Genomic DNA, 27,855 nt, shown 5'->3' with positions numbered 1-27,855 from the left:
GAAATGCATTGTGGGAGTTATGTGCTGTTGTGCAGTCGTCTCATGTCAGCTCTCCATTAGCGGCAGCTGGAGGTTCCTATTGGAGGAGCAGCTCCCTCCTTTACTGTATCCGGGCAGGTTTTTGAGCCACCCTGTGGGGGAATCCACACACTGCACCTCGGTCTGAGTTAATGTTAGCGTGTATGTGTGTGTGTGTGTGTGTGTGTGTGTGTGTGTGTGTGTGTGTGTGAGGAACCTGAGCTCAGCAGGGGAGGAGGCGAGGAGTCAGCTGCGTTGCTGTGAAGGTCTGGTCGACTCGCTGCTTCACGTCCTCAAAGCCTGCGTCAACACCTCCGACTACGACAGCAAGGTGCAACACACACACTCACACACACACACTCACACACACACACACACACACACACTTGTTGTATTCCTCAGATACCTGCCTTTACCTCCACCTAACACCGACAACGATATAACTGATCCTTAATCATTAAATATAATTATTAACCTATTAACCGTGAGGTGTCAGAGATCTTTATAACACAGTTACACACAGATACATTTATATTATCTGTAGAAACAGGGAGGTTTAATTTGATTATCATCAGCACAACGTAGAGATGATGTGACTTATCTTCATGTCTCCAGGATTATATTACACCTTGGTTATATGTCACCTTTTCCATATTAAATTAATGTATGTTTTTGAATTTGAAGGTCTTTTTTTTTTACAATACTATTTATGAATTAATATCTGCACACTGATCTCCTTTACACCAAATGTATAATTTAAACTTTCAATCACAAAGACCGAATTTTCTGGTCCGATTCCGATTTTAATGACAGGATTCGTTTGATTAAAGCATTTTTTCCAGCAGTGTTACGTCCCCGTAAAGCCAGGGGATGAGGGGAGTAATATAGTAAAATTAAAACCAGGAGTAAAAGAAGGAGAAGAAACAGGATGTAGGATTTATTTACAAAAACAGATCAACAAAAAAAACGTGTCTTCAAAAGAAGGAGACTAAAGTTTCCCTTCTATCTCTCTGACCTCAGATCGTGGAGAACAGCGTCTGCACCCTGAGGAACCTCTCGTACCGGCTGGAGGTGGAGATGCCCTCCTCTCGTCTGCTCGGCAACCAGGAGCTGGACACCCTGCTGGGCTTCTCCTCCCCGGCCAAGGAGCTGGACTACCTCTGCTGGGGGAAGAGGAGGCGCGGCAGGAAGAGGGGCGGCTGGCCCGACGACAAGGTACGAACACGGAGGTTCCCTAAGACACTGGATCCCCTCAAAGATTATTATCTTTATAATCCCCTCAGATTATTATTTTAGATTTTAATAAGTTTTGTTTGGTGCAGTGGGACGGTGTTGGGCCGATCCCGGGTTTCTCGCAGCCTCTGAGGGGGGCGGAGCTGCTGTGGCACCCGATGGTGGTGAAGCCGTACCTCAACCTGTTGGCCGAGAGCTCCAACCCGGCCACGCTGGAGGGCGCTGCCGGGTCGCTGCAGAACCTCTCTGCTGGAAACTGGAAGGTACGACCTCGAGTAAACTTCTTACTGTAGAAGAAACACATGAGAAGATGTGATAATATAAAACTGCGTGTGTGTGTCCAGTTCTCGGCCTACATCCGAGCGGCGGTGCGTAAGGAGAAAGGTCTGCCCATCCTGGTGGAGCTGCTGAGGATGGACAACGACCGGGTCGTCTGCTCCGTCGCCACCGCTCTCCGCAACATGGCGCTGGACGGCCGCAACAAGGAGCTGATAGGTCAGAACACACACTCACACACACACACTCACACACACTCACACACGCACACACACACACACACACACGAACACAGAGTCAACAAACCGATCCACTGTGAAAAGATCATCATAACATGTCAGTCAGAAACATCAACAGCTTGTTCACATCACAGGATGACATGAGTCCAGTCATCGAAAGAGTGAGAACACATCGCCCCCTAATGGACAACATGGGTGTTGAAGGTGTTTCATCATGTCTGCAGATATTTTATGGACAATTATAGAAACTCCAGGCTTTGAATTCAGAGACAGACAGATGTAGCACTACAGCTGTGGCTCAATAAAATACTTAAAGTAATATAAAAACATACTGGATGTTGGTGAACGGAGCTCATCAGTGTTTAAATATCTTTTCACAAGGTTAAATTGTGTCTTTCACTCTAAATGTCGTCCATGTTTTCTGCGTCTCCTCCTCCAGGAAAGTACGCCATGCGGGACCTGGTGAACCGGCTCCCCGGCGGCAGTCCGCCGGTGCTGTCGGACGACACGGTGGCGTCGGTCTGCTGCACGCTGCACGAGGTCACCAGCCGCAACATGGAGAACGCCAAAGCTTTAGCCGACAGCGGAGGCATCGAGAAGCTGGTGAACATCAGCAAAGGACGAGGGAAAGGGTGCGAAAGTCTCTGCAGAACATTTCTTATTTTTAAGAGACAGCAGCAGCTTTTTACCTGTGATGACTTTACATTTATTGAACCTCAAACATTTAATTTTGTGTTTTGAAATTGTCTTATTTCTTTGCTGCTTCTTTATTAAAAAAAGAATAATTTTTCTGAGGGTCAAATCACAACATTTCAAGCAATGTAATCTGAAATGTTGAGTTTTGTAATATGTCATTGTGTTTTAACCCTCAGTGCAAAAAAATCACTATTTTTAAGTATTTTAAGTGGAAATCATTGTAAGATGCTGTGTGTCTCGATGTCGCAGGTACTCGATGAAGGTGGTGAAGGCGGCGGCTCAGGTGTTGAACACGCTGTGGCAGTACAGAGAGCTGAGGAGTCTCTACAAACAGGACGGCTGGAACTACACCCACTTCGTCACCCCCGTCTCCACTCTGGAGCGAGACCGCTACCTTTCACAGCCGACCCTGCCCACCAGCCCGCTGCAGATGTCCCCCGTCATCCAATCAGGTGAGAGATCCGGTGAGTGAGGTCGAAGTGAAGGACAGACGGATTCCTTGTATTGAAAAATAAACAAAAATCCGATAAAGAAAGTAGGTTTTTACGACTTTCTGAATGTCTTTTTTTCTCTCAGGTGGTAGTGCAACATCCTCGCCGGCGATGCTCGGGATAAGAAGACACAGTACGAACTATCAGAGGGCGCAGTCATCTATGCAACTCGACACGTATTATGGAGACAACAGTTTACACAAACGGCAGTACACAGGTTCGTACTGTGGCGTCCCTCAGGGATCTAATGTCGGACCACTGATGTTTCTGTTTAAACACTTAATAAAAATGTTTTTTAATACACAAACTAACCAACTTATGATTGTTGAAAAGTCGTTTTTTTCCACCTGTGAATCTTACGATTTTGTTTAATTTTGCATTTCAGGGTCTGAGAAGAAAACTCCGTATTTCATTGGGACGTATTCCTCCCAGTCAGGAGAGGATCTGAGAAGGTCCCAGGTAAGAAATGTTTTAAAATTCAGCCATATTGTTGCGTTAAAGTGATAAACATGTCGACATAAGATAAGATTACTTAAAAGTAAGTTATAAGTAGCAGAGATTAACTAAAAAGCCACTGTGATCATGTAGAAGTCTGTAACAAGCATCCATGGCTAAGTCTTTTCAAACAAGTAAACCTGAATAAAACAAAGAAAGCCCCGTGTCTTCTCATCCCTTGATTGGAGTCTCTGTAAATCGCCTCCTTCTAGCCATATTCCTCAAACTACACCTTTAAATGCTGTTGCAACAAGGCTTGTGTTTAATAATGACACCATCGTTCCTCTCTCAGCACACAGAGCCATTTTACGACGAGCCTGACAGGAAGAACTACAACAGCTACAGAATGTACCTGTCGTCCCCACAAGGCTACGGAGAGGAGAGCTACGAGGACGAGCCGGTCCACCTCACCCCGTCCTCCCCCGACGGCTACGCCAGCCAGTCGCTCCGGTTCAAAGCCAACACCAACTACGTGGACTTCTACTCCACCACGCGGAGGCCTTCAAACAGGGCGAACAAGTTCACCGGCTCCCCCGACTCCTGGGTGTAAAAAAACACGACGGACACCGTGTACGTTGAGTCTGTTTCTGTGGGTGTGTGCGCTGTGTGGTTGTGCAAATGGGTGAGGATGCATGTGGATGTGTGTGCATCTGTGTTGAAACTGTACTGAATGACCGGGGCTCGGTTTGATACCTGCAGCTTTTGACTAAGTTAGAACACGTCCAGAATAATGCAGATAAATATGTACTAATCCTTTATTTTTGAACTTTATTCCACAATAAGAAACATCTCTCATTGTTGTAAGAAACAGCAGAAATTGTGAGTTTAAAGCTGAAATGAGTCGTTGATTAGTCAATCAAGTTTACTGATATTTAACTGGCCAAACATCAAATCGGTTAATTGAGAAAATCATTGATAATGGTACTTCTTTTTGAGAATATTGGTGCTGTCCTTTTTGTGCAATAGCTCTGTAAATAGCAAACAATTCTTGAAAAGGAAGCAGGAAATCGTTCACCACACACGCGTTGAAAAATATCACAACCCAGTAGTTGCATTTGTGGTTTTTGACCACTAGGGGGGAATTTAAACTCTGGGACCGTGATTTACTTGTATATAAAATGCTGAACAGGTTTTTAATTGGTTTTGTAGATACTTCACTGCCACTTAAATTTGTTTTAACTGTGTTTTCCACCTTACTCTTGGAAGCTTCTCCTGAATGAAAACATCAGATACGTGATGAGAAGACTGTAACTGTCCTTGAATTAATACATGAAACAAGCATAAGTCCCAGTTTCTTATCACAGTTTCCAGTTTAAGAAACCTGCTGAATTTACAAAAAAGCCCAAATAGTTTTCACAAAGTTGACTTTATCTTGACCTTGATGGAAAACGTCACGAGGTCAAGGAAAGACGTGAACGAGAAATCAGAAAAAGACAACCATGGTGCTACGAGAATCCGACTGCAGTGCCACTAGGCTACTTAATTAGCCTAGATTTTCGGGATTGCATCGTCTCCTTTCCTTTCCTAGTGGACTGTCCAGTGTAGCGTTGCAACGATGAGTCCATCGAAAGAAAATTAGTTCCAGTTTCAGCGTTTTTCAAGCGAAAAATTTAACATTGTCCGGTTCCAGCTTCTTAAACGTGAGGATTTGCTGCTTTTCTTTGTCGTTTATGACAGTAAATGAAGAGTCTTTGAGTTTTGGACTGTTGGTTTGGAAAAAAAAAAACAGTTTGAAGACGTCACTTTGGGATCTGGGAAAGCATTTTTCACTTTTTTTTAAAATTTCGACTAAATGATTAATTGATTATAACAATAATTGTCCCAGTCCAGTGTTTTCTTCGCTAAAGGAGATAAGAAAGGAAGCATCGAAGCATGTTTCCTTAGTGTTCAGAGATTTCAACCAGCTTCCGGGTCATTTTCATTTAGTTAGGAACATCCGAAGACTCATGTGACTCTCACAAGACAACCAGGTGGACTAACGACCCCCATGTGACCTTAACGACTCTTAACGGTGTGAATGTCTCTTCAGAGTCAGTCAGAAGTAAAACATCTTCCAGTTGTCTGTGATGTAGCAGTTCTAGGTAAGAAAGAGGCTCAAACTTTTTAATATCGTTACATTTCAGTCTTGAAAAGATTTTAAAAAATGGAAGAAAAAATGCCGGATTGGACATTTTTCTCAGCTTTATCTGCATTATTTTGACTCTTTTCTGTCAAAGATGTCTTAGTCAAAAGTTGCTTTATGAAAGAAACCCAGCCCTGACCTTGTTGTTCACCAGAGTGTTTGTTAACGGTCAACAGATTTCATTTTTCTCTGCAGTAAAAGTGTGCAGTGTGTTGGCTTAATGACATAAATATTGTTCGCCAGCATCTTCATGAACGTGAGCGAAAAAGGGACTCCGTGAAGACGAGACCTCACCTGGGACAAATACTATTCCCTCTTTAAACGTCGAGCTCTGAAAAGGTGTTGTTGAATATTATTTGACGCAGGTTTGGAGAGGAGCAACCTTTAAAGACTCAGAGAACCCGGGTTACGTCAGTAACCTCTCCTGTATGTTGGCTGAAAGTGCAGTATATCATAAAGTATGTGAAATATGTGACAAAAACATGTGAAAATCTATTTGTACAGACGCAATGGTTTAACTGTCCTGTTACATTGTTGTATTCAATATGTAGAACTTTATATGTGATTGTGTGGAGAAGATTTTTCTATTATTTATTGATTATTTTTATTAATTTAATTAATCGTGACCTGACCAAAATACCCCCCATCTGTCTGTTCTGTCCAACACTGATGATGATGATAATGTGCAATGTTACAGAGGGAAATATATGTATAGGGATTAAAGATTATATCACGACAAGAAAAATGTGAGTTTCGTCTTGTTTTTGGACAAGAAACAGACAAAAAATGAAAGTTAAATAGATATATATCTTTATTAGCTTTAATTGCATCAGTCGTAGGTATATTCAGAGATGCCACAGCCGAAAGAAACAGACTAAAAAAAAAAACATATTGCGAACTCAAAATGTACATCATGATGAGGTAAATGCGCGGTGTGTACAAATATCTCTCAGTTTGTCCTCCCTGAGCATGCCTCTAACACAAGCTCCATGCAGTTACATTCATCTATTTATTGGTCGTGTACAGCCGCCCTGCTCGCTCAAAACAGCCACAATCAAACGGTTAAATGTCAAATAAAGAAGCTGATAATCGGGCTGAGCTGTGATGTTCTTTGGCAACAATCCCGACACACCGTTGCCTGAAAAGTTGCCCTTCGCATCATCGCTCTTTCGATTCGAAAACATGCTAAACTGGCAGCACAGATGTCTTTGATTAGTAAAGGGGAATCATCGATCACAATCTTTTATTTTTCAAAGAAAGAAGTTATTCTGGGAAACCCTGCAAGGTGTTTTGATATCTTAAAATAGTGTCAGTTAAAGGAAAAGTTCACCCAAAAGTGAAATTCAGTCATCATCTACTCCCATCCATTGTCTGATCTGGGGTCGTTTACCGACGGGAGGAGAGCTCAGAGATCTTCACTCCTGTTTATCAACCTGACTGCTGCTACAGCTTTTAAAAAGGGTGTAAATAACGTCGTTTCAAACCAATTTGGGATCTCAGAGCTTCCGTAGTTCTGTTGTTTGGTCATTTGATACGTTTTTAAAAAGTCCCCAGCTACTTCGGTTGTTTACGAGAATGATGCAACGCTGTTTTGCTTTTTGTTTCATTTTTGGGTGAACCTTTCCTTTAATTGTTTAAACTCTAAAGATGCTGAACTAAATTCAGTCTTATTCTGGTGATTCTAAAGGCACAAGAGTGAAAAACAGACTTTTCCAGGATTGTTCAGGCTTAAATCGATTTCAAACTTCTTATTTTTGTGTTTTTTGAGGGGAATTCTCGAGTCTGTCCTAAGATCTCTGATTGGCTGATCAGGAGCTTTTACAGATATTTTAGAAATATGTTTCTCTTCCTTTTCCTGCTGTAGTCTCCAAACCACACTGTAGTAATGTTTTCTGAGTCCTGGGACGTCTGATTGGCTGGTCAGTGTCCCTGCAGGACGACAGTACAATACACAAATCCTTTCGGCATTACAGCAGCGTCCTAAAACTGTGAGAATATCTCTGTTCATTTTCTTTAAACATGATTTCATTAATGAAGAACAATTAAATTAGGACTTTTTTGGCTTTTTGAATGACATTCACATTCTGCTTCCTACTGAAAAACCTCCTTCTGAAGCTTGGTAGTGTTTGTTTTGAGATGATTGTCACCTTTAGGTAGACGACAGAGCCGACAATAACTGGGAAAATGTCAAAAAAGCGACGACAACTTCAAAGACAATACAAGGTTTTAGTACATACGTAAATACAACCAGGGTGTTCAACGAGGGAAAAGTGTTTTTCTGTCCGCGTAAAGTGACTCAACCTCAACTGTAACTGAACTTTATCGAGGTGAGAAACTCGAAGACTTTAGCTGTAATGGCGTTGACTATAAATCCCCACATGCTGCAAAACATATGACACTCTTACAGGAAACATTTGACATTTTGAGAATACTCTTATTTCCTTTTTTTGCCGAAACTTAGATGAAAAGATTGACACCACTCTCATGTCTCTACGTTAAATATGAGGTTACAACCAGAGCTAGTAAGCTTAGCTTAGCATTAGGACTGGAAACGGCTTTGAGTCTTGACTATTTTCGTGCCAACCTCCAGAGATATAACATGTAAATTAATGAGCTTTAGAGATGCTGGTAGTCTGATTTTATCACCTCCGGACAAAGCCAGGCTAGAACTTTCCCTCTGTTTTCAGTCTTTATGCTAAGCTAAGCTAATTGGCTTCTTGCTGTACCTTCATTTTATCCGACAGACATGAGAGTCGTGTTCTCGTTAAGCTCTTGGCAAGAAGGTGAATAAACGTTCTTTTTAAATAAATTAATGCTGGTTTGAGATTAAATTATAAAACTGCCTTTTCTCTCCGGCTCGTCAAGCTTTGGGAAGCTGTACAATCTTAAAGTCGCGATCATAAATCAGAAACACTAACGCAACGAGTCACCTGCAGAACTTTGGCTCAGGTGACGACGATTTCTCAAATTTTTTGTTATCATCATTCAGAAAGAAACTCAGGGCCTCATTTATAAATGTTACGCTTTATTTACTCTGTTGCATAATTTTGAATATAAATAAGAAAATTTATAATCAGAAGAATCATAAAATTGTTTTTTGATCGGTCAGTTTTCGCCTAAAAGAATAATTTAGGACATAAAGCAAAACATTTTGTAAGTGAGGCCTCTGACATTCAGCAAACTAAATATGTTTACATCTCATATCAGTTATATACACGATGGATGTTTGGACGATGCTTCTCTGAGCGGTGACAGTCTGTTGTGATGGCCTCCCATTGGTGCTCCAACGGGAGGGGCGGGGCTTGTGGTTCCAAGTGAGGCGGTGGGCATGCGTCGAGTTGTTTATGGTCTGTCTGAAGGAAGAAACAAAGGTTTAATGAGATTGTGACACATTTTTTCCCTCAAGTTTATGGTTTTAGATTCATATTTTCATTCATCAGTTAAAAGCACAATATGTCATTTCTGCCACTAGGGGGCTATCTATCAAATCAAAGATCCAGACCTTCTGGAGGAATAAACACCTGGAGTCACATCAGATTCTGCTCTAATCTGGAGACGTTTACCGACGGGAGGAGAGCTCAGAGTTTTAACTTCTGGGATTCATGTTCACTCCTGTTTATCAACCCGACTGCAGCTGTGATCCACAGAGCTCCCCACAATTCATATTTTTATCACGTAACTTTTCATGAGCAACAGAATTTTAAGAATAGCAAGGCATTTCTTCATGATCTACCGACTGTACTCACAGGGTTAAACTTGCAGTTGTGGTTTCAGTTGTGGGCGTAGACTCCTCCGGCCCTGATGGAGCTGGTGATGGGGGATGACAGTGGATGATGGCCTGGCCGGATGGGCTTCGCTGTGGCACAAAGAAACAAATTCAGTAACGTAGATTTCATTTGACCTCTGTCCAACAATCTGTCCGTCAGCTCACCGATCTGTGCGGAGAACCCCCTCCTGGCCATGTTCTTGGCCCGGACTGCCTCCTTGATGCGGTCCACCTCCTGCTGGTAGCGCTTGCGGTCCCTCATGGCGTTCTCCTTCGCCTCCTTCAGGGCGTTCTCAAGCGCTTTAACTCGCTCGGCCGTGGCACGCAGACGCTTCTCCAGCTTTGGCAGCTCACAGCGAAGATCTGCGTTGTCCCGAACCAGCTGAGGGCAGAGGGGGAAAGTGACAGAGTACATGTACTTATAATTTAAAGGTGACTGTACTTCCATTTTTTACCACTTCATACTTCTATACCACAGCATTTTTATGACTTTACCTGCTTGTGGACCTTGGTGAGCTGCTCCAAGTTGTTCTCCAGGAAGGAGATCTTCTGTTTCTGGGCCACGTTGCCGAGTCCCTCCTCACAGTCAAGCTCAGCACTCTGAAAACCCAGACCACAGGTTCAACGTCACACCAGTGTTGTCAGAAAAATGATTCACATGAACACAACCAGGGGAAGGTGATGTACCTTCTTGACCCGCGTGGTGAGGTCCTGAACGAAGAGTTTGCGTAGGTTGTGAAGCGTCTGCAGCTCTTTGGCCTGAGAGAACAAAAAGAAAGTGATTATCATGAGAAGTTTTTCAAACCTTTGAGGTTCTAGGTTCAATACTCAGGCTGCTTTTGAACAACAAGTTGTGAGAAATCCTTTACCAATGTCCCTGACAAAATAGCGCAAGTTGATAAGGTGCTTCTTTGAAGTTTTGAGTTTGAAATTTTTTTTGGGAATTATCGGAACATTTTCGAAAATGTTCGGAAACCTTAGGAAATTTTCGGATATCTTCGGAAAATTTAGGAAATTTTTTCAGAAATTCTTCTTTTGCCTTTGGTTTCACTTCACAAAAAACAAGAAATCTGTCTGACTTAAAAAAAAAAATTCGTCATATTTTTTTCCCCCTCGGAAATTCTTCGAAAATTTTAGAGATTGTTCAGACATTTTCTTTTTTAGTCAGTTTTTGCACATGAAAAACACATTTCCCCTCAATTTAAAAAAAATAAAAATTCTGTCCCCAAAAATGTATTTTTGTCCCCAGATTTACTTTTGAGGTTCTAGGTTCAATACTCAGGCTTCTTTTGAACAACATATTGTGAGAAATCATTTACCGATGTCCCTGACAAAATTGCGCAAGTTGATAAGGTGCTTCTTTGAAATTTTGAGTTTGAAAATTCCTCGGAATTTTTTGAAATCTTCCTAAGTTTTTGGGAATTTTTTGGTTTCACTTCACAAAAAACTAAAAAATTGTCCGACTTAAAAAAAAAATTCTTCATATTTTTCATCCCCGGGAAATTATTCAAAATTTTCTGGAAATCTTCGGAGGTTTTCGGAAATAATGGAAATATTCAGAAATTTAGGAAATTCTTTTTCCTTAATTTCACTTCACAAAAAACTAAAAAATTGTCCGACTTTAAGAAATCTTCATATTTTTCATCCCCCAGAAATTCTTCAGAAATTTACTTTTTTAATCGGTTTTTGCACATGAAAAAACATTTCCCCTCAATTTAAAAAAAAAATTCTGCCCCTAAAAATGTAATTTTGTCCCCATTATATTTAAGGTTCTAGGTTCAATACTCAGGCTTCTTTTGAACAAGTTGTGAGAAATCCTTTACCAATGTCCCTGACAAGCTAGCGCAAGTTGATAAGGTGCTTCTTTCAGGTTTTGAGTTTGTGAGTTCGATGCCATGAAAATCTCTCACATCCACTAGCTCTTGTTGTTGCTGGGCTGATCACAAAGTCTGAGGATGGAAGTTGGTCCCATCCTCAGATGACTTTAAGAATTTTGAAGTCCAACAACAAGAGGGAGGCCAAAAAAGCTTCAAGAAACATTAAATCACACAGATCAAATAGCTCAGGATGTGAGAAGCCTACCCTGGAGATCTTAAGGACATCTGTTTGATCCTTGCTCAAGTCTTTGAATTTTAAAGTTGTTTGCACAAAAGAAAAAGTGAAAAACTCTAAGAAACAGAAGAGAAGTACCTCAGGTGAAATAGCTAAGTCTGTTAGAAGACTTCTCAGAAGTTCTGACGATTGTGAGTTCAATCCTCAACTTATCTTAAGAAAGCTAACAGGAGAAGGAAGGATAGGAAGGAAGTGTTGTTGGTCAAAATTCTGATGTAGTAGCTCATGTGTTAAGAGGATTGTTTCGAGTTTCAGACGTTGTGAGTTTGGTTCCTATGAGGTTCAGTGGTTTTAGAAGTCCAACACCCAAATTGAAGACTTAAAAAGCAGTCAGAGAGGAAGGTGTACAGTGAAGGGCACTCGGTGGCATGGTGGATTTGTTACACGACTATAAGACACCAGTGCTGTAGTACCCTGGTTTCAAATCCAGCCTGTTGCCATACCTGAAGCATAAGAGATTGTCTTTTAAGGATTTCACAGCTATAATACTAAGGCAAGAGAGAATGAGCCTAGTGCTAACATTTTGGGTAGTTGTATTAATACAGTTATCATCGTTGGATGATATAATGAAAATATTTAAAATGAAAGCTGCATTACAACATTCAAATGTATGAAAATGTTTGTAGCATGTGCTCTATTCTGGGTTACCTCCAGGCATAATGGCCATCTGTCAAACAGGAAGTGGAAGACTCCAATTTAATTTATACTCAGGGGAACCCAGACTGTACCAATTAGGGTAGAGTACAGAGGGGGGTATGTGGTATCCTAAAACAGCATTTTTTTCATTTTTCAGGGGGTAGAAGTCCATTCTCTCTCAGATTCAGCTTCAAACTGCTTCCAAACAGTTTCAGCTACCTACATGAGTCAGAGACACTCACCACAGTCTCTTCCAGGCCCTTCAGGTCCTCTCTGGCCTGCTCCCTCTGTTCATTCAGCTCTCTGGACAGAAAACAGAGAACCAGAGATTTAACTCAAACATTTACAGAACACATACAGTAGTTGTTTGAACCTACATGAGTTTCTGCAGCTTGGCATCCTTCTCCTGCTCTTCAGCCTTCAATTTGTCGTAGTCCGACATCAGCCTCTCCTGCTCCAACAAGAGACCCTGGTTCAGACTGGGAGAGGACGACAAGAAGGGATAATAAGCCAAGAGTCTTTTTTCACTCAATTTCACACATAGTAAAAGACAAAGTTCTTTCATTTTTTCCATTTCGGAAAATGTTCAGAATTTTCAGAGATTCCTCGGAAGTTCTTTGAAAATCTTTGGGAATTTCCGTAAATCTTCGGAAAACTTAGGACATTTTCGGAAATCTTCGGAAATCTTCGGAATTAATCTTTTCCTTTAGTTTCACTTCACAAAAAAAAAAACCCAAAATTTCATCTGAATAAAAAAATATTCATATATTTCCCCCCTCGGAAGTTATTCAGAATTTTTGGAAATTCTCCAAAAATTCTTTGAAATTTTTGGAAATCTTTTTTTATTGGCTTTTCCATATGAAAAAAATTTCCCCTCAATTTAAAAAAATTAATCTGCCCCCTAAAATTTCTTTTCGTCCCCAGATTTGTGAATATAAAAACCCTTCCTCCTGAAATTTGGTTTCAACTCTACTTAAAGACTTTAATATTTAAGTCAAGAGGCAATCTTTGGAAAACTCCGGACATTTTCGGAAATCTTCGGAATTCTCAGAAATTCTTCTTTTCCCTTTGTTTCACTTCACAAAAACCAAAGAAATTCATCTGAATAAAAATCAATCTTCAGAATTTTCAGAAATTCTTCGGGAATTTTTGGAAATTCTTTGGAATTTACGTTTTTAATATGTTTTTACACATGAAATTTTTTTCCCTCAATTTAAAGAAAATCAAAAAATTCTGCTCCAAAAAATTTCATTTTGTCCCCAGATTTACAAATGAAAAAAACATTCCTCCTGAAATTCGAAAATTCTTCAGTATTTTCAGAGATTCTTTGGAATTTTCGGATATTTTCGGAAACGTTCAGACATGTTCGGAAAATTTTCAGAAATTATTATTTTTCCTTTGGTTTCACTTCACAAAAAACAAAAGCAAAAACATTTGTCTGAATAAAAAAAAAATGTCATAAATTTTCTTTTTGATTCGGATTCTACAAATGAACAAATGAACATTTCCCCTCAATTAAAAAAAAAAAAACATTACTGCCCCCCAAAAAATTACATTCCCCCATTTTTGTTTTTCGGAAAAAAAAAATGAACAAAAATCTATTGAAAATTTTCTTTTTGACTTGGTTTTTACAAATGAAAAAAAAAAAAAAATTCCTCCTGAATTAAAAAAAAAAAGAAAAAAGAAAAAATCTCTTGACAAAACTTTTTTTTCATCCAATTTCACACACATTTTCAATTTGACTCGGTTCTACAATTTAGATCAGATTTAGAAAATGGATCACCAGAAAAAAACAAACCTGTGGTCCAGACAGACAGAGCTCTGTTTGTCCTTCTCCTTCTATTAGTTCGTTTAAAAGTGAATTGGCCTTTAAAGTCAAAGCAATGCTTGAACACTCGTCTCACATTCAAATGGAGCTTCTTAACCTACTGAACTAATTCTCATCGGTGCTAAAAGTCCGTCCCCAGCTCATCTTGAAGCTTTGAAAACCTGAGATTGGAAACTGACTTTGAGCCCACAAGTTAATGACTTTCATGCAGCAGCTTTATTCATCGAGCCACCGAGCTTCACTTCACACACTCATGTCCCTCAACAGTCTCTTTGAAAATGTACTTGAGTGGAAATCAGGCTCAAGTTAAACCTTGAACTGTGTGTTAAATGAAATCCTCTGTAATGAATGGAGGACTTGTGAAACTGAAGATGGATGACACTGGATTTAACATTTTCAAATATTATTGAGTTAAATTTTAAGTGTTTTTCTCGAGCTGTTGGTTAAATCATGACCTGCTGTGCTTGTACGTCACACTGTGTGTCTGTGTGTGTGTGTCTGTGTGTGTCCTCACTCTGTGAGCTCGTCCTGCATCCTCTGTTTGTCCTCAATCTCATCTCGGAGGCGGCTGAGCTGCTTCTGATGAGCCTCCCTGTGGTTCTCCAGCTGCTCCTCCAGTGTTTTCTGGAGGAAACAGAGACAAAGAAGCACATTAGAAACGCATGATCGTTCAACATCATTTCACTGTTGCAGTTTCCAGCAGTGAACAGACGGCGGTGATGTTCAGGTCCACGTCTCCTCACCTTGATGTCATCATCTCCATCCAGTCTACCGATGTCCTCCTTCTCCTTCTCCTCTCCAGACACCTCGTGTCTCTTCTCTGAAAACCAACAAAGAAGACACTTGACATATCAGGTGTTTCACTGACTCTACCGTGACATCTTTCAACTAACAGGATGGTTATTTGTTTTTAAAGAGTTTGCAGAGATTAGAGTTCGTCTTGCCGTGTACCGACCCTGAGCCTGCAGTTTGGCGAGCTCCTCGGTCAGAGCGTCCTGACTCTCCTCCAGCTGCCTCTTCTTCTGCTCCATGTTCTGCATGTAGTCAGTCAGAGACTTGATCTTGGCCTGGTGCTGCACACAGAGGAGAAAACACGAACACCATTGATGGTTACCCCGAATATAGCAAGAGAAATATCATGAGGTCATTCATCCAGAGTAACTTTGAGTTATTGCATCAGAAGGAAAAGAAGTAATAGGGAAGTCTGTAGCCTCTTTCTTAGTTTGCTCCAGTCAATGGGCAACAATTTCGTAAATAATTGAACATTTCTGCTACAAAGGCGACCTAATTTTGATGCAAGACACTTTGCAATTGAGTAACAGTGATTGGAAGTGTGTACTGTCTAAATACTGTATGAGAAAACGGTCAGAATATCAAGAATATTAAGAAGTTATATATAAAATTTAACTTCTCTGATGCTTCCATCGGACTTTAACGAACTCCTTTGTGGGGTCAAATGTTGTTAAAATGTATTTAAAAGTCCAGTCACGACCCCAGAGTAATTAATTATGGGAATATGTGCATAAACACATCTTTAATTTTGATGTAAAAGAGCAACAATGCTCAAACACGACAGATTTAAGACTCGCATGTGTCCCTGTCCCTGTTTGTCCCTGTTTACCTGTGAGATGAGCAGCTGACAGGACGCCAGCTCCTTCTCATTGGCCTGCATCTTGCGGTGGGCGTCGGCCTGAGCGCTCTCCAGCTGCTTGCTGCGGTTCACCAGAGACTTCACCTCCGACTTCATCTTACTGATGTAGAGACGAGCCAGAGTGAACTCCTCCTCCACCGCCGAGCCGTTCCCCTTCGTCTCTGAGGACTGAAGGAGGAGGAAGTTTAGGTTATGAGCGTGAAAGATGACGTGAAAGCTCGTGTGTTTGTACTCACTGCGGCGCTCTTGACATCGCTCGTGCCGATGATGGCGCCAATGTCGCCGAGGTCACGCAGCAGCAGGTTGAGGACCTCGGCGGCTCTCTTCCTCTGCAGGCCGTTCAGCTCCTGCAGCTGACCCAGCTCCCTCTGCACCGCCGACAGCAACGCCTACAAGTATAACCACCATAATGTAACATGTTGGGTGATGGGAAATGTAGTCCTTGTTGCATTAGGTAATTTTGAAACATTTGATTTTGTGCAGTCGACTCACCGCCTTGTGCTGCAGCTCCTCGGTCAGCTGCAGGTTGGTGTGGTCTCTCTCCTCCACCTCCTGGCTCTTCTGGTCGTAGTTGACGGCCAGCTCCTCCAGCGCCTGCAGCACCTCCTTCACCTCCTCCTTGGCCAGCTCGTTCTCAATCTGCAGCCGGCACAGCTCCTCCTGGATCTTCTCGTAGTCGCGCCGCGTCGACGCCAGCAGCTAAGAAGGACATATGGTGTAGGTAAAAATGTAAATACACAGAGACACATTTTAATATCAAATAATTTCATGGTGTGGGAGACGAACCTCTTCCTGGTCCAGCATCTGCTCCTTGAGCTTCTCAGACATCTGACTGTGCAGGTTGATCTCATCATCCTGCAGAAATATTAATAATAGTAGTAGTTATTATAAGTAATGTCAAGTTACGATAAGAAAATGCAAAAAAAATATTATTATTTTAGATTTTTTAAGCAGATATATCAAGATTATTTGTAGTGAAATCACATTAATTAATCTTTTTTTTCTAATCTAAATTAATTTGGCTTTTTTCGGGATCACTGTATCACTTTAACTTCTTTTTATTATCTTTACACAGGTTTTTCAGAAGCTATCGGAGGAGCGAAGTTGCCAAAATCCCCAAAATGTCGCCATTTATTTAACTGTAATAAATTAATAAGCAAATTAAAACAGAAATATCCATTTATTTCATGGGTTGTAATTCAATTCATGCCTATATATTTTAAAATTAACACATTTATCAAATGTGTCATAAATTGATAAACAATTGAAAACTGAAATATCAATTTATCACACATTTATAAACTCATGAATTCATTGCCTAAATATCTGGACTTAAATACTTTTAGATAAATTCAAAATAGAGCGATACTACCAAAATAAAGTGCAGTTCAGATTGGCCTTACAATGACGGAGGTGTGGACTCAGTCTCACCTTCTCGTCCAGCTGTTTGTACAGGTTGGTGATGTCCTCCTCGTATCTGCTCCGCTCGTCGCCGGTGACGGAGACGCCTCCTCCGGCCGGCAGCAGGTTGTCGATGACGGGAGTGTTGTCGCACGGCTCGATGCTCTTCTGATCTTTGGCGCTCAGCTGCTCCTCCTCAGGAACATCTTCACCTGTAACAACAACAACTCACCTGTTACTCATCCAAACTTTTAATAAACACACAGCGGTCTGTTGTACTTTATTTTATTGTTTGTTATATTTATATATATATATTGTTTTTTTAATGTTTTTATCATATTTTTGGTGAATCTAATGGTTTATTAATATCTTTATCGAGCCATTTGTTTATTTTTGACTTTGCCAGTTTCGGTCCTCCGTAGTTTATTGCACCAAACATCCTGTTACAGCAGTGTGATATCATCTTTAGCTGTGTGTTGTTGTGTGTGTGCACAGCCTGTCAGCAGCCGTGTGACTTCAGTAGATAAAAAGAATTGATCCTGTAATATTTATTGACTTTTTAATTGAGGTGAGATGAAAGCCAGCGGGGAACGAGGAGACGTGGAGAGACTGAAGAGGTGAAGAGCTGCTCCATTTAAATGGCTCGGCACGGAGCCAGCGGCTGACTCATGTCAGAAACACTGCATCAGCATAGTGTGTGTGTGTCTGTGTGTGTGTGTGTGTGTGTGTGTGTAGGCTTCACAGGCTGCAGCTGAGCTGATTTGTTGCTAAGGAGGGGGAGTGTTATCGACATCCGCAAGGGAATTAAAAGATTAAAAAAACAAAGACCAGAGAGGGAGAGGGATCGAGGGAGAGAGACATTAAAAGAAAGAGGAGAGAGAGAGAGAGAGAGCGGTGGGGTTTAAATGGTTACCATGCAACAGAGATGGAAAAAAGGGCGAGGATGCTGAGGAGGAGAGACCGCAGTCTCCTAAGAGAGGAAGATAGTGTGGAGTAGAGACACAACAACACACACTGTAACGACCTCGATAGTGTGTTTGAATACGATCTAAACCTGTGTAAATATTGTTGTGCGATTCATCTACATTACATGATGTTAAATGTATAATTAGGTTGTAATTAACCGCGTATCCGAAGGATGATAATGAGGACTTCTCGGACGAACAGCTGCAGGATCACGACTCGTTTATTTAATCTTGGAGTTTAAACGATCCGTCGTGACGTTCAGCTGGTTTGAGACGTAGAAAGTTCCTTTTTAATCGTGCCCCAGTCAAGATAGCACAATATACAGTAGTCATGGATTTCGTGCCATTTTAATAAACATGTTACGGAGGTTGTGGCTGAGTTGCATTGTGGGTAATGTAGGCAGCAGGTTTTGAAAAGGAAGACAGTGTGTGGAGTAAGAAGATCGTATGATTATCACTGTCCAAAAGTGTTATAGGAGTACCATGCTGTTATAGGAGTACCATGCTGGACCGGTGGACTGCTTTTAAAACCTGGGGCCTACATTACCCACAATGCATCTCAGCCACTGAGTGACCCCAAAAGCTTCACAGGGGGTTTAAAAAAACTTTTTTAAACGCTAAACTGTCGGCTTACACTCACGAATTTCATTTATTCCCATAAAATTATATTATTTGTAAAGATTAAAAACATAAATTTAAAAATAATCTCACAGGACAAGTCCACATTGCTGTTGAAGAGCCTCGTCCTGCGTGAGAACAGTGCGCAGTTTAAACAACCAAAGAGCTAAAAAAAAACAGTCGCCAAGCGTCAGACAAATACAGAAATTGTCAAAAAAGACGCCTAAAAGAAAAAAAATACATCATACAAACAAAGAATTGTATAAAAACTTCCCAAAAATATCAAGAAAACTCATCTTTGACGCAAAATTCACAGGGAATAATGTGCTTAAATTCATCCAAACGTGGTTAAATGTAGCGTTTGTTTGTTGCTCCTCAGTGTTATTGTCGAGCATTAGTCAGGGGTCGTCAGTGTATCTTTGTATCTCACCGTTCCTCCAGCGGTTGAGTTCAGCCTCCAGCCTCTGGATGATGTTCTTCAGACTCTTGTTCTTCTCCTTCTCCTTCTCGTATTTCTTCTTCCACTCCTCGGCCGTCAGCTCCAGGTTCACCGACACCGTGTTCTTGATGGTCTTGGCTCTAAAACAGACGTTGAAAAGATATTTGACACATTTTACTTTTGTATTTCATGAAACGTATTAGTGGGATGTATTAAAACACCCTCTAGCTTTTCACAAGTCCTTTCTGGTAAACTCCCACATCATTCTGTCGTGTTCGCTCAGCTGTCGTAATCCCATTTTGGATTGAAACTCTTCATTTCCTCTCAGTTTCTCCTCAGCAGAGGGCAGATGGCTGCACAGTAATTGTCATCAGTCATCCCCCCGATCACTGATGCTACTTTGTGGTTTGTTACATAAGCACTTTGAACTCGGACACTGTTTTCCCCGAGACTTGGTGGAGGCTTTCTACAGCTGTTCTTTGTTTGGACGCGCTTCAAACACAAAACACTGGTCACGCAAAATATCGTTAATAACAACAAACAGGAAACGAGAATATTGTGGATTATTCTGAGTTTTAGAAGAGAAAAACATGATAGCAGCTTGTGCTTGGACTGCTGTGCCAGAGCAAAATCAAACCAAGGTGTGGAGGGGTTTCATCAGAAGGATCTATAAATAGACACAAACACAGACACACCGCAGGAAACTCAAAGCCATCTGGTTGCTAGTTTACAGCGCTGACGTCAGCCAAAGTCTAAATGAATGACTCATTATTGTACAGTACAAAATGTAAGGATTGGTTAGTGACGATGAGTTAAACCTTCAACTCTGACAGTCGTATTGTCTGTTACATTTATTATCTGAGCATTTCACAACAAATGTCCCATATATATGAAAGAAAATAACAACACAGCATCTGAAACCTTGTTTTTTTTGCACCTCAGGTAGTTTCGACTGTTCATCTTGCTGCAGTGACGTTGACATTTACTCCAGGGTGTTACGTGACATCATTCTCGGGTGTGCTTACAAGAAATCATCATCATCAGACCAGAGAGGACAGTGAAACACCTCCGCCCGGTGTTCAGTCAAGTGTCGAATCAAGCGTCATTACATAGCTTATACAGGAAATACATATAAAACAAATACAACTCCACTGTTCTACAAAACCTGATGCAGTTTACAAGTTCTGGTACCTCTGTCCGAACATGAGCGTGGACTTGGTCTCGGCCTCGTTGTAGACGGACGGCGAGCAGCAGATGATGATGGTGGTGCGGCAGTTTCCCCCCAGAGAGTCCTGCAGGATCCGGGTCATCTTACTGTCTCTGTACGGCACGTGGGTTTTCTGACAAGTAAACATGTCGCTGTCACACCTTTCATTTACATCCTTCAGATACATGGAGACAGAGGAGACGAGGAGAGACTTACTGTTCCCTCGGCGAGAGCCGAGATGACGTTTCCCAGCGCCGACAGAGATTTGTTGATGTTCTTCGCCTCGTCCAACACGGCGCCCTCTGCTCCCGTCTTACTGACCTGTTCAACCAGACAGCATGCAGATTTCACATCAACAATATGATTCATTAACAGCTAAAACCTTTCACTGATTATCAACCGACCTTCTCGCTGCCAGCCAGGTCGACCAGGTAGAGCTTCCCCGACAGTTTCTTCTCCGTCTCGACGTTTTCCTGCTTGATGTTGATGAGGAAGATGCTGTGGCTGCGAGAGCTGTGCTCGTTCATGTCTGGAAGATGATAAAAAAAAACTAATTTCAGCAATTAGATATAAAAGATAAGTTAAAAGTGGGAGAAAGAAATCAATAAAGGTACATACTGGTCACTGCTACATGTCGGTTGGATTTGCCCTCATCGATGACGTCCATCACCTCCTCTGGACTGGACACAAAACGCTCAGTGCAACCCTGACAGAGAGACACAGAGTCACTCCATCAATCATTCATGTGACTCAGGATCATGATCACGTGGTCTGAAGCACAAACTGAACATACAGAAATAACAACATAATCGCACATGGCTAAAATACCAACCTTGACATATGGCACTCTGTTTTTGTCTTCATGCACGGCCAGGTTCGTCTTCGACACTTTAAACAGAACGAAGATCAACAAAGTCAAACACAGATTCTTAAAAACTGACTTCATTCACATCAATTTAACTTATTTTGTTATTAACTTGAGATAAATAGTGTTTCTCACCGTCCAGCAGGTCTCTGATCTTGTCCAGGTAGATTTCAAAATAGGAAACCTGCAGAGAAACTCCAAACTTTTAACGTCTACTCGTTTTTTACTTGTCCACTTCTATATCAAACATAATTGTTCAGACACGCAGGATTAATCGTTCTGACCTTGATGTGAAACTCGAGGTTCTCGTCCATGGAGTAGATGTGGTCAAAGATGTCGTGGGCGATGCGAGGGATGATCCCCATCAGCTGGTGATCGTGCAGTTTCCCCTGAACGCACCAACATACCGACGTTTTAATGCTTGTTCGTGTTTTTATGAAACTTTGAGGAAACTTGAAGAGTTTTAAGAGGAACATCGGGGTTCAGAGGTGGAATTAAAACTTAATGTAAAGACAGTGACTCAGAGGTTTTTCTCATCACAGATCAGATCAGAGAATTAAAAAGAGGTTTAAGCTGCTGTCTTGGTGGATTAATCTGCCACTGAAGTAAAGATGCTTGATGCTGATCTCATTTGAGGACTGTCTCTGCCAGGAACGCTACTTATTTTACTTAAAATCGACTGGAAAAACAGTGAATTCGTACGTGAGTGTTTGCAGGAAGTGAACCTTCCTGGTACAAGAAGCTCTCTGCTATCAGGCGTTTGATTCCTCAAAGCTCAGCCATCGTATATTCTTGACTGGATTTACTGTTGGCAGTAAGTCTGTTACACAATGCCTGCTGTGCTGTAATCCTCTGATGGAGGCGAGAGCTCAAAATAAAGGTCACTGGCTTTACACAATGGCTTTGACTCCAGCGTTTATCGATTGATAGATAACAGTTACAGTACAGAGTCAGAGGTTCACTCACCTCCATGGTGTGTGTCTTCCCAGAGGACGTCTGTCCGTAGGCGAAGATGGTCCCGTTGTATCCGCCCAGCACATCTGGAACGACACGGAAACACGTTTGATGCAAGAGAATCAAGTCCAGGTCGATTCATGAGACATCTAATCAAGTCAAAGTCAAGTTTTGAGTCTTCAAATCAAGTCCACATCAAGTCTTAAGTCCTTGAAGCAAGTCTAAGTCAAGTCTAAAATCATGGGATGAAGTCCAAGTTGGATCTGAAGTCATCAAATCAGGTCCTTGTCAAGTCTCAAGTCTGTTAATCAAGTCCAAGTCAAGCCTCCACTTATACAATTAAGTCTAAGTAAAGTCTTGAGACATTTGATCAAGTCCAAGTCAAGTCTCAAGTCCTCAAATCAGGTATAAAGTCCTTAAATCACATCCCAAGTCGAGTCTCAAGTCCTTGAATCGAGTCAAAGACAAGTTTAATGTCATCAGATTAAGTCCAATTCAAGTCTCAAGTCTGAATGTCAAGTCTCGGTCAAGTCCCAAGTCATTGAATTAGTCCAAATCGATTCTTTAATCCCCAATTCAAGTCTCAAGTCTCAAATCCATGACTCAAGTCCAAGTCAAGTCCAAGTCCTTGAATCAAATCATAGTCAAATCTGAAGTCCTCGAATTAGGTCAAAGTCAAGTCACAAGTTTCAATGAAGACAAATATTTAAGTCTCTGAATCAAGTCTCAAGTAAAGTGAAGTCATTCATTAGCTGTACAAAAATACTGATGCAAACAAGATAGTTGAGGATTAAAAGACAGAAGGAGGATTAAGTCTTAAATCTGATATACAATAGATTACAGTTACATAAAGACGGTGTTTCATAACGTTCCCTCCAGCAGATTTAAACCTTCGTACCTTTAACGATCTGTTTGGCACACTGGTCGTACACTTGGTCCTGCGACGTGTTGGGAGGCAGCACGCGGTCGAACACGTAGGGTTTACTCTGTTACAAACCAACACAGACATTATTAACAGCAGGACAATGAAAGCTCGGCAGGACACTTTATCTTCACTTTTCTTCAACTGATTTTATTTGGCAAAAAACTGGATTTGTTTTCAGAAAACACAAGAAAACAGCACGACAACATGATAACACAACTCCACATCTTCCCAAAGCAGACGGGGGCAAACGGGGCAAAACTACTGCTGAATGAAATTATTATGTTTTTTCAAAGTTTTGACTTGTGCATCGAGTCTCGAGTCCTTGAAGAAAATCCAAGTCAAGTCTCAAATCAGGGAATCAAGTCTGAAGTCCTTGAATTAAGTCAAAGTCAAGTTTCAAGTCCTCTAATAAAGTCCAAGACGAGTCAAGACCTTGAATCAAGTCCTAGTACAGTCTCAAGTCATTGAATCAAGTTTCAAGACCCCTAGTAAAGTCCAAGTCGTGCTAAAACCTCGAATGAAGTACAAGTCATGGAATCTCAAGTCCTTCAATCAAGTCAAAGTCAAGTTTCAAGTCCTCTAATAAAGTCCAAGTCAAGTATCAATCATGAGAGCAATTCCTAGTCAAGTCTCTAGTCTTTGAATCAAGTCCAAGACAAGTCTCAACTCATCGCATCATGTCTCAAATCATTGAATCAAGTTTCAAGACCTCTGATAAAGTCCAAGCCAAGTCTCAATCATCAAAGCAAGTCCTAGTCAAGTCTCAAGTACTCTAATAAAGCCCAAGCCAAGTCAAGACCTTGAATCAAGTCTGAGTCAAGTCTTCAGTCCTCTCATTATGTTTCTCTGAAGTTTTGAGTCGTGGAAAACATTTGACATTTCGACAAAATAAGATTTGAGGAGTCTGGTTAAAATGCACAATCTTTTAAGCGTACGCTGGTTATTTTCATTTATTGTTTGGTTATTTCAAGACATTTATCCGGCAAAGGTAAACATTTTTGTAAAGAGTTTCTCGTCCTTCTTATTAAAAACAGTTCTATGAACGTTTATCAAGAGAAACACAATAAAACGAGCAGGATTATCTGCCAGAATGATCTAAAAATATCCTAAACAGTCTAGAAAAGAGAGAAAGGCACCTGAAAACAGTTAAAAGACAGCAGATCTATTAATAAATCCTCATGTTACTTCAAAACACTGTATGTATGTTCAGCAGCAGCTGAAACTGTACAAGCAGCATTTCCTGAGCCTGTCGAATATATTGATCATGTCAGGCACGTGATGCTCGTTTCTATCACTTTGGTGTTTTAAAATTAGAAGTCCTGAGCTCTGGATGCTCCAGTAGCTTCCAGGATCTTTCGGTCTGATCATCCATCACTCCTGCCGCCCTCGTCCAACTCCTGACTCGGTCTCTCGGGGGGGTAAAAGCCTCGTCGCTCTGAAAAGCAGCTCTCAGCACTTGGAGGCAGCAACAGCAGCACTCTCGCTCCCTCTGAACCCCGAGATAAAGCAGAGAAACCACTGACACGAACAGTATCACCGCGTTCGACCTCGGTAATGTGTTTCTGCAGCTTGATTGATGGCGAGAGGCCGTGACGAGCAGTTTCTGGTCCTGGGCGATAATGCAGCTGGAGGACGTGACGACGCCGAACTGTTTTAAATATGACTGATCAGATAAATCAGGCTGACAGATTTAGGTGGATTTTTTTTATTTCTATGCCATGATTTTCCTTTTGTTGTTTTTTTTTAGATGTAACTATGATGCTGTGTTCAAGGACAGGTGGGAAAACACAACATCTAGGACTTCTCAGGAGCAGTTTTTGTAAGAAAACAAAGATTTCTATTTAAGCGGAGGTTAATAAATTGTTTTTCAGACTGGCTCCTCCTGGAGAAACTGAATGCAATGAGGCCTTTTTGGAGCTGCGTGTAATAAAATCACTATTTTCAATAAATTATCTCAATTTTCTGGCACAAAGTCTCGTGTATCTCAGTGATTCACACTGTGGACAAACACAGTATTGATCTCCCTGAATCAGCACTTTTATAACGGTGAGTCAGAGTGAGTTCGACCTTCGACCTCTGATATCTAAATTATCATTACTTCATAGTGTTAAAGTTGGATTTTAACATTGTGTTTGTTTCTTTTTTCACAACATGTTTACATGCATCACAGCTCAGCTCGGTTCTGATTGGTCCATAAAGATTCACTAGAATCTGTCGTCCATTTTAGGTCCGTTGTTTTCACCAGTGTTGTAAAAAGTATCCGAGAGTTGAAGTAAAGATATTGTGTAGTAGTGTAGTGTGTTAGTACTCGAGTAAAAGTCTGAAAGTATCTGATATTAAATGTACTTTGGTATCAAAAGTACACGTACAAGTAAAAACATATATAACATGTGTGCAGCATGTAATCTGCAAAGCAACTAGTAACTAAAGTGTAGATGAGTAAAAACTACAATATTTGCCTCCAACATGTAGCAGAGCGGAAGAAAAAATGGAAATACTCGACATAAGTACAAGTACCTCAACCTTGTACATTCTACCACTGGTTTTAGCACTCTAAAAGTACCATGGTGTTTGTTTGTATTTAATAAACATAAGAAAAGTATCTGATCAGATCTTCAGGATGTTTAAACGCTGGCTGAGTCGTGTTGGTGTGAACATGACTCAACAGGACCAACAGCAGGTTCACAGCAGCCTCGGCCTCGTTTCTGCTCATCATCTCCAACATGTTCTCCATATTTTAAAGCAAAGTATCGCATTTAAAATGTCGTTAATGGCTGAATGAGTAGATTTGGATGATTTATTTACCTTTTATATCAACTGCACTTTTAGAAAGTATGCAAAATAAGATTAAAAACAATAAAAAGTCAGAGATAATTGATACAAATCCGCTCATTTTACCTTTTAGCTGTATCATAGCGGCCATTTTTTCTTTTTATTTATATTTCTAAGCTATTTTAAATGGCCTATCACGCTGTAGAAGGACTACATGAACTTTATTTACACCGACTGCTGGAGTTTTACTTCTGATCAGAGCATATTTTTAGGATTAAAGACACATACAGCTGCAGACTCAAACTTCCTGCAGACTCACAGATGATCTGTAGGTAACGTAATGATGTCACATCGTCTCTTCTGACTCTCTTTCCTATATTTTCCTATTTATTTGTGTTCCCTTTTTAATCTCTCCTGCAGAGAGGAGCCTCCTGAAGCCCGAGCACAGTGATTACAGGATGTATTTATATATAACATCCATCTACAGTCTGCAGGACGACAGGCTCACTGCGCACTTGGCATCTCCAGCCTGCCTGCAGAGCTCCAGGTGACTTTCTTCCTCCAGATTCACTGCAGTGTTTGTGTTGTCAGCTGCACACAGACACGTAAACAACATGAATATCACCACAACAACAACAACAACAACAACAACAGTGACAGACCCACCGCGATCACCACCGTGTCGTCCTCTTTGAATTTGGGGATGTATTTGTCTCCTCGGGTGATCTCGGCCTCGTTCAGCGGCCTGAAGCGACACATCACCCTCACCCCGCACTCCGACGCATCCATCATGTCTGCGGGCTGCGGTTCACGCAAATACAAATAAACAAATAAACAAACGACAGGACGTGGATGCGGAGGGGGTCTCTTTGAGGCAGGGTGGTGCCCAGAGGGAGGTCTGGCAGGGCCGCGACGGTTGTCCCACAACACACCCTCAGATCATTACCGGAGACCTGAAGGAGAAAATCACGCGTCCTGCGAAGTTTTCACCGCAGCGCACCGCGTCCTTCACCCGAGCCGAGCGTCTGCGGGCTTCCTCCGCTGCGCCATGGCCAAACCGGATCAACCCGCAGCGCTGCGTCCCGGAGTCGGTGCACGGGCCTCCCCTCTGCGGCGGTGACACCGGCGGTCTCTGCGGGGAAGGTGCGGCGGAGGTGCGGCCGGGTGTCGGTGTGTCCTACCAGCGGGGTGTGCGGAGGGAGAGCCCGGAGATGAGACGCAGAGACAACCGCATCGTCCTCACTGGCAAATACAGGCGGCGCGCTCCCGTGCACGATGCCGCGGCGCGCTCCCGTGCCCTGCATCAGTACCGCCACCATCACTGTGTGTCGCTCGCGTGCACGCGCGCAAAACACCTGCATTAATTTCTTATGAATTCCCTCAGAGATGCTTTTCAATCAGCTTATTGATTACGTATCGATTCGCGACGCTTTATCGGCTTTTTACCGTGACGTCACGCCATTTTTCTGATTTTTGCACATTCAGATGTTCAATCATAAATAAATAAACATTATGATGTATTATCATGGATCAAGTTACTCTTATCTATCCTAAAATGACCCCATACTTTATCAGATAATATTATAGCTAGGCTAATGTTATGTATTACTCTTAAATGGACCATTTTAGCATAACAAGTATGCTAACATTACTCCTACTTGTGTGTTTTTTAGCTTTATTTTGAAGATAGCATGACTTTTACTTCATCAAGTGTAAGATAATTAGCTGGTTTAACAGTAATACTAGTGAGTTTATAGCTAATAAGCCTTATTTATTTTATCTCCTACATTCTCCTATACTGTGATATATGCTAATGCTATATTTATAACTGACAAAGAATAAAAATCATCTTTTAAAGATTAAAAAATGGCTAAAATGGCTGAATAAGTTGATCTGGATGATATATTTTCCTTTTATAACAATTGTACTTACATAAATTAAAGAAAATGAGACTTAAAACACAAAAAAGAACGAGTAATTAATGAAAATTTGCCCACATTACCCATTAGTTGGATTACGGCGGCGACCATTTTATCAAAATGACGTCCTCCTCCATTTAACGTGCGAGCTAATGTTAGCAACAAGTAAACTTTTGTTGTTTTGTAATAAAATTCAGATAAGAAATGATAATAACCAACTATTCAAT

The 27,855-nt window shown here is 41.2% G+C and overlaps 2 protein-coding genes across 4 annotated transcripts in view; one reads left to right on the top strand and one right to left on the bottom strand.

Moving 5' to 3' along the window:
• LOC311253524 (plakophilin-4-like) overlaps positions 1-6,309 on the top strand; it is a 42,757-nt gene extending 36,448 nt beyond the window's left edge. Inside the window, exons 12-20 of one of the 2 annotated variants that reach the window (XM_084347554.1) lie at positions 232-349; positions 1,039-1,233; positions 1,341-1,514; positions 1,596-1,746; positions 2,206-2,398; positions 2,712-2,914; positions 3,039-3,170; positions 3,339-3,412; positions 3,741-6,309. In XM_084347554.1, the coding sequence (XP_084203680.1) occupies positions 232-349; positions 1,039-1,233; positions 1,341-1,514; positions 1,596-1,746; positions 2,206-2,398; positions 2,712-2,914; positions 3,039-3,170; positions 3,339-3,412; positions 3,741-3,998 (1,498 nt within the window). In that variant the 3' untranslated portion in view covers positions 3,999-6,309. Of the gene's footprint in view, positions 1-231; positions 350-1,038; positions 1,234-1,340; positions 1,515-1,595; positions 1,747-2,205; positions 2,399-2,711; positions 2,927-3,038; positions 3,171-3,338; positions 3,413-3,740 lie in introns of both variants that reach the window. The other variant, XM_084347553.1, reaches the window with a different exon arrangement.
• A 48-nt stretch (positions 6,310-6,357) lies between these two features.
• On the bottom strand, positions 6,358-26,988 carry LOC311253409 (kinesin heavy chain-like). Of its 2 annotated transcripts, none has more exons than XM_084347344.1 (26): positions 26,376-26,988; positions 22,911-22,998; positions 22,025-22,098; positions 21,343-21,447; positions 21,194-21,242; positions 21,026-21,081; positions 20,812-20,899; positions 20,598-20,722; positions 20,410-20,514; positions 20,178-20,326; positions 18,978-19,126; positions 16,995-17,176; positions 16,350-16,418; positions 16,056-16,262; positions 15,800-15,952; positions 15,534-15,731; positions 14,868-14,985; positions 14,656-14,732; positions 14,427-14,536; positions 12,462-12,563; positions 12,327-12,387; positions 10,024-10,095; positions 9,832-9,936; positions 9,502-9,718; positions 9,317-9,426; positions 6,358-8,923 (listed from the first exon to the last, which is right to left on the bottom strand). In XM_084347344.1, the coding sequence occupies exons 1-25, from the start codon at positions 26,499-26,501 to the stop codon at positions 9,341-9,343; spliced, it is 2,871 nt and encodes a 956-aa protein (XP_084203470.1). In that variant the 5' UTR covers positions 26,502-26,988; the 3' UTR covers positions 6,358-8,923; positions 9,317-9,340. The 2 variants fall into 2 exon arrangements, with proteins under 2 accessions (XP_084203470.1, XP_084203471.1); XM_084347345.1 differs by having other exon boundaries at positions 6,358-8,919.
• Between the last annotated feature and the right edge of the window lie 867 nt (positions 26,989-27,855).

This window comes from Pagrus pagrus, assembly GCF_965226575.1.
Source record: "Pagrus pagrus genome assembly, chromosome: 24".
Classification (NCBI taxonomy): Eukaryota; Metazoa; Chordata; class Actinopteri; order Spariformes; family Sparidae; genus Pagrus; species Pagrus pagrus.
The sequence above is the reverse complement of the archived record's forward strand: the minus strand, read 5'-3'. Positions and strand labels throughout refer to the sequence as shown.

Coding starts and splice junctions, on each gene's coding strand:
- LOC311253409 (XM_084347344.1), bottom strand. CDS start 26,501: ATGATGGATGCGTCGGAGTGCGGGGTGAGGGTGATGTGTCGCTTCAGG. Junction 12,564..14,426: donor ATGCAGGACGAGCTCACAGA/GTGAGGACACAC, acceptor GTCCTCTCCCAG/TCTGAACCAGGGTCTCTTGT. Junction 9,937..10,023: donor TCACCACGCGGGTCAAGAAG/GTACATCACCTT, acceptor CTGGGTTTTCAG/AGTGCTGAGCTTGACTGTGA.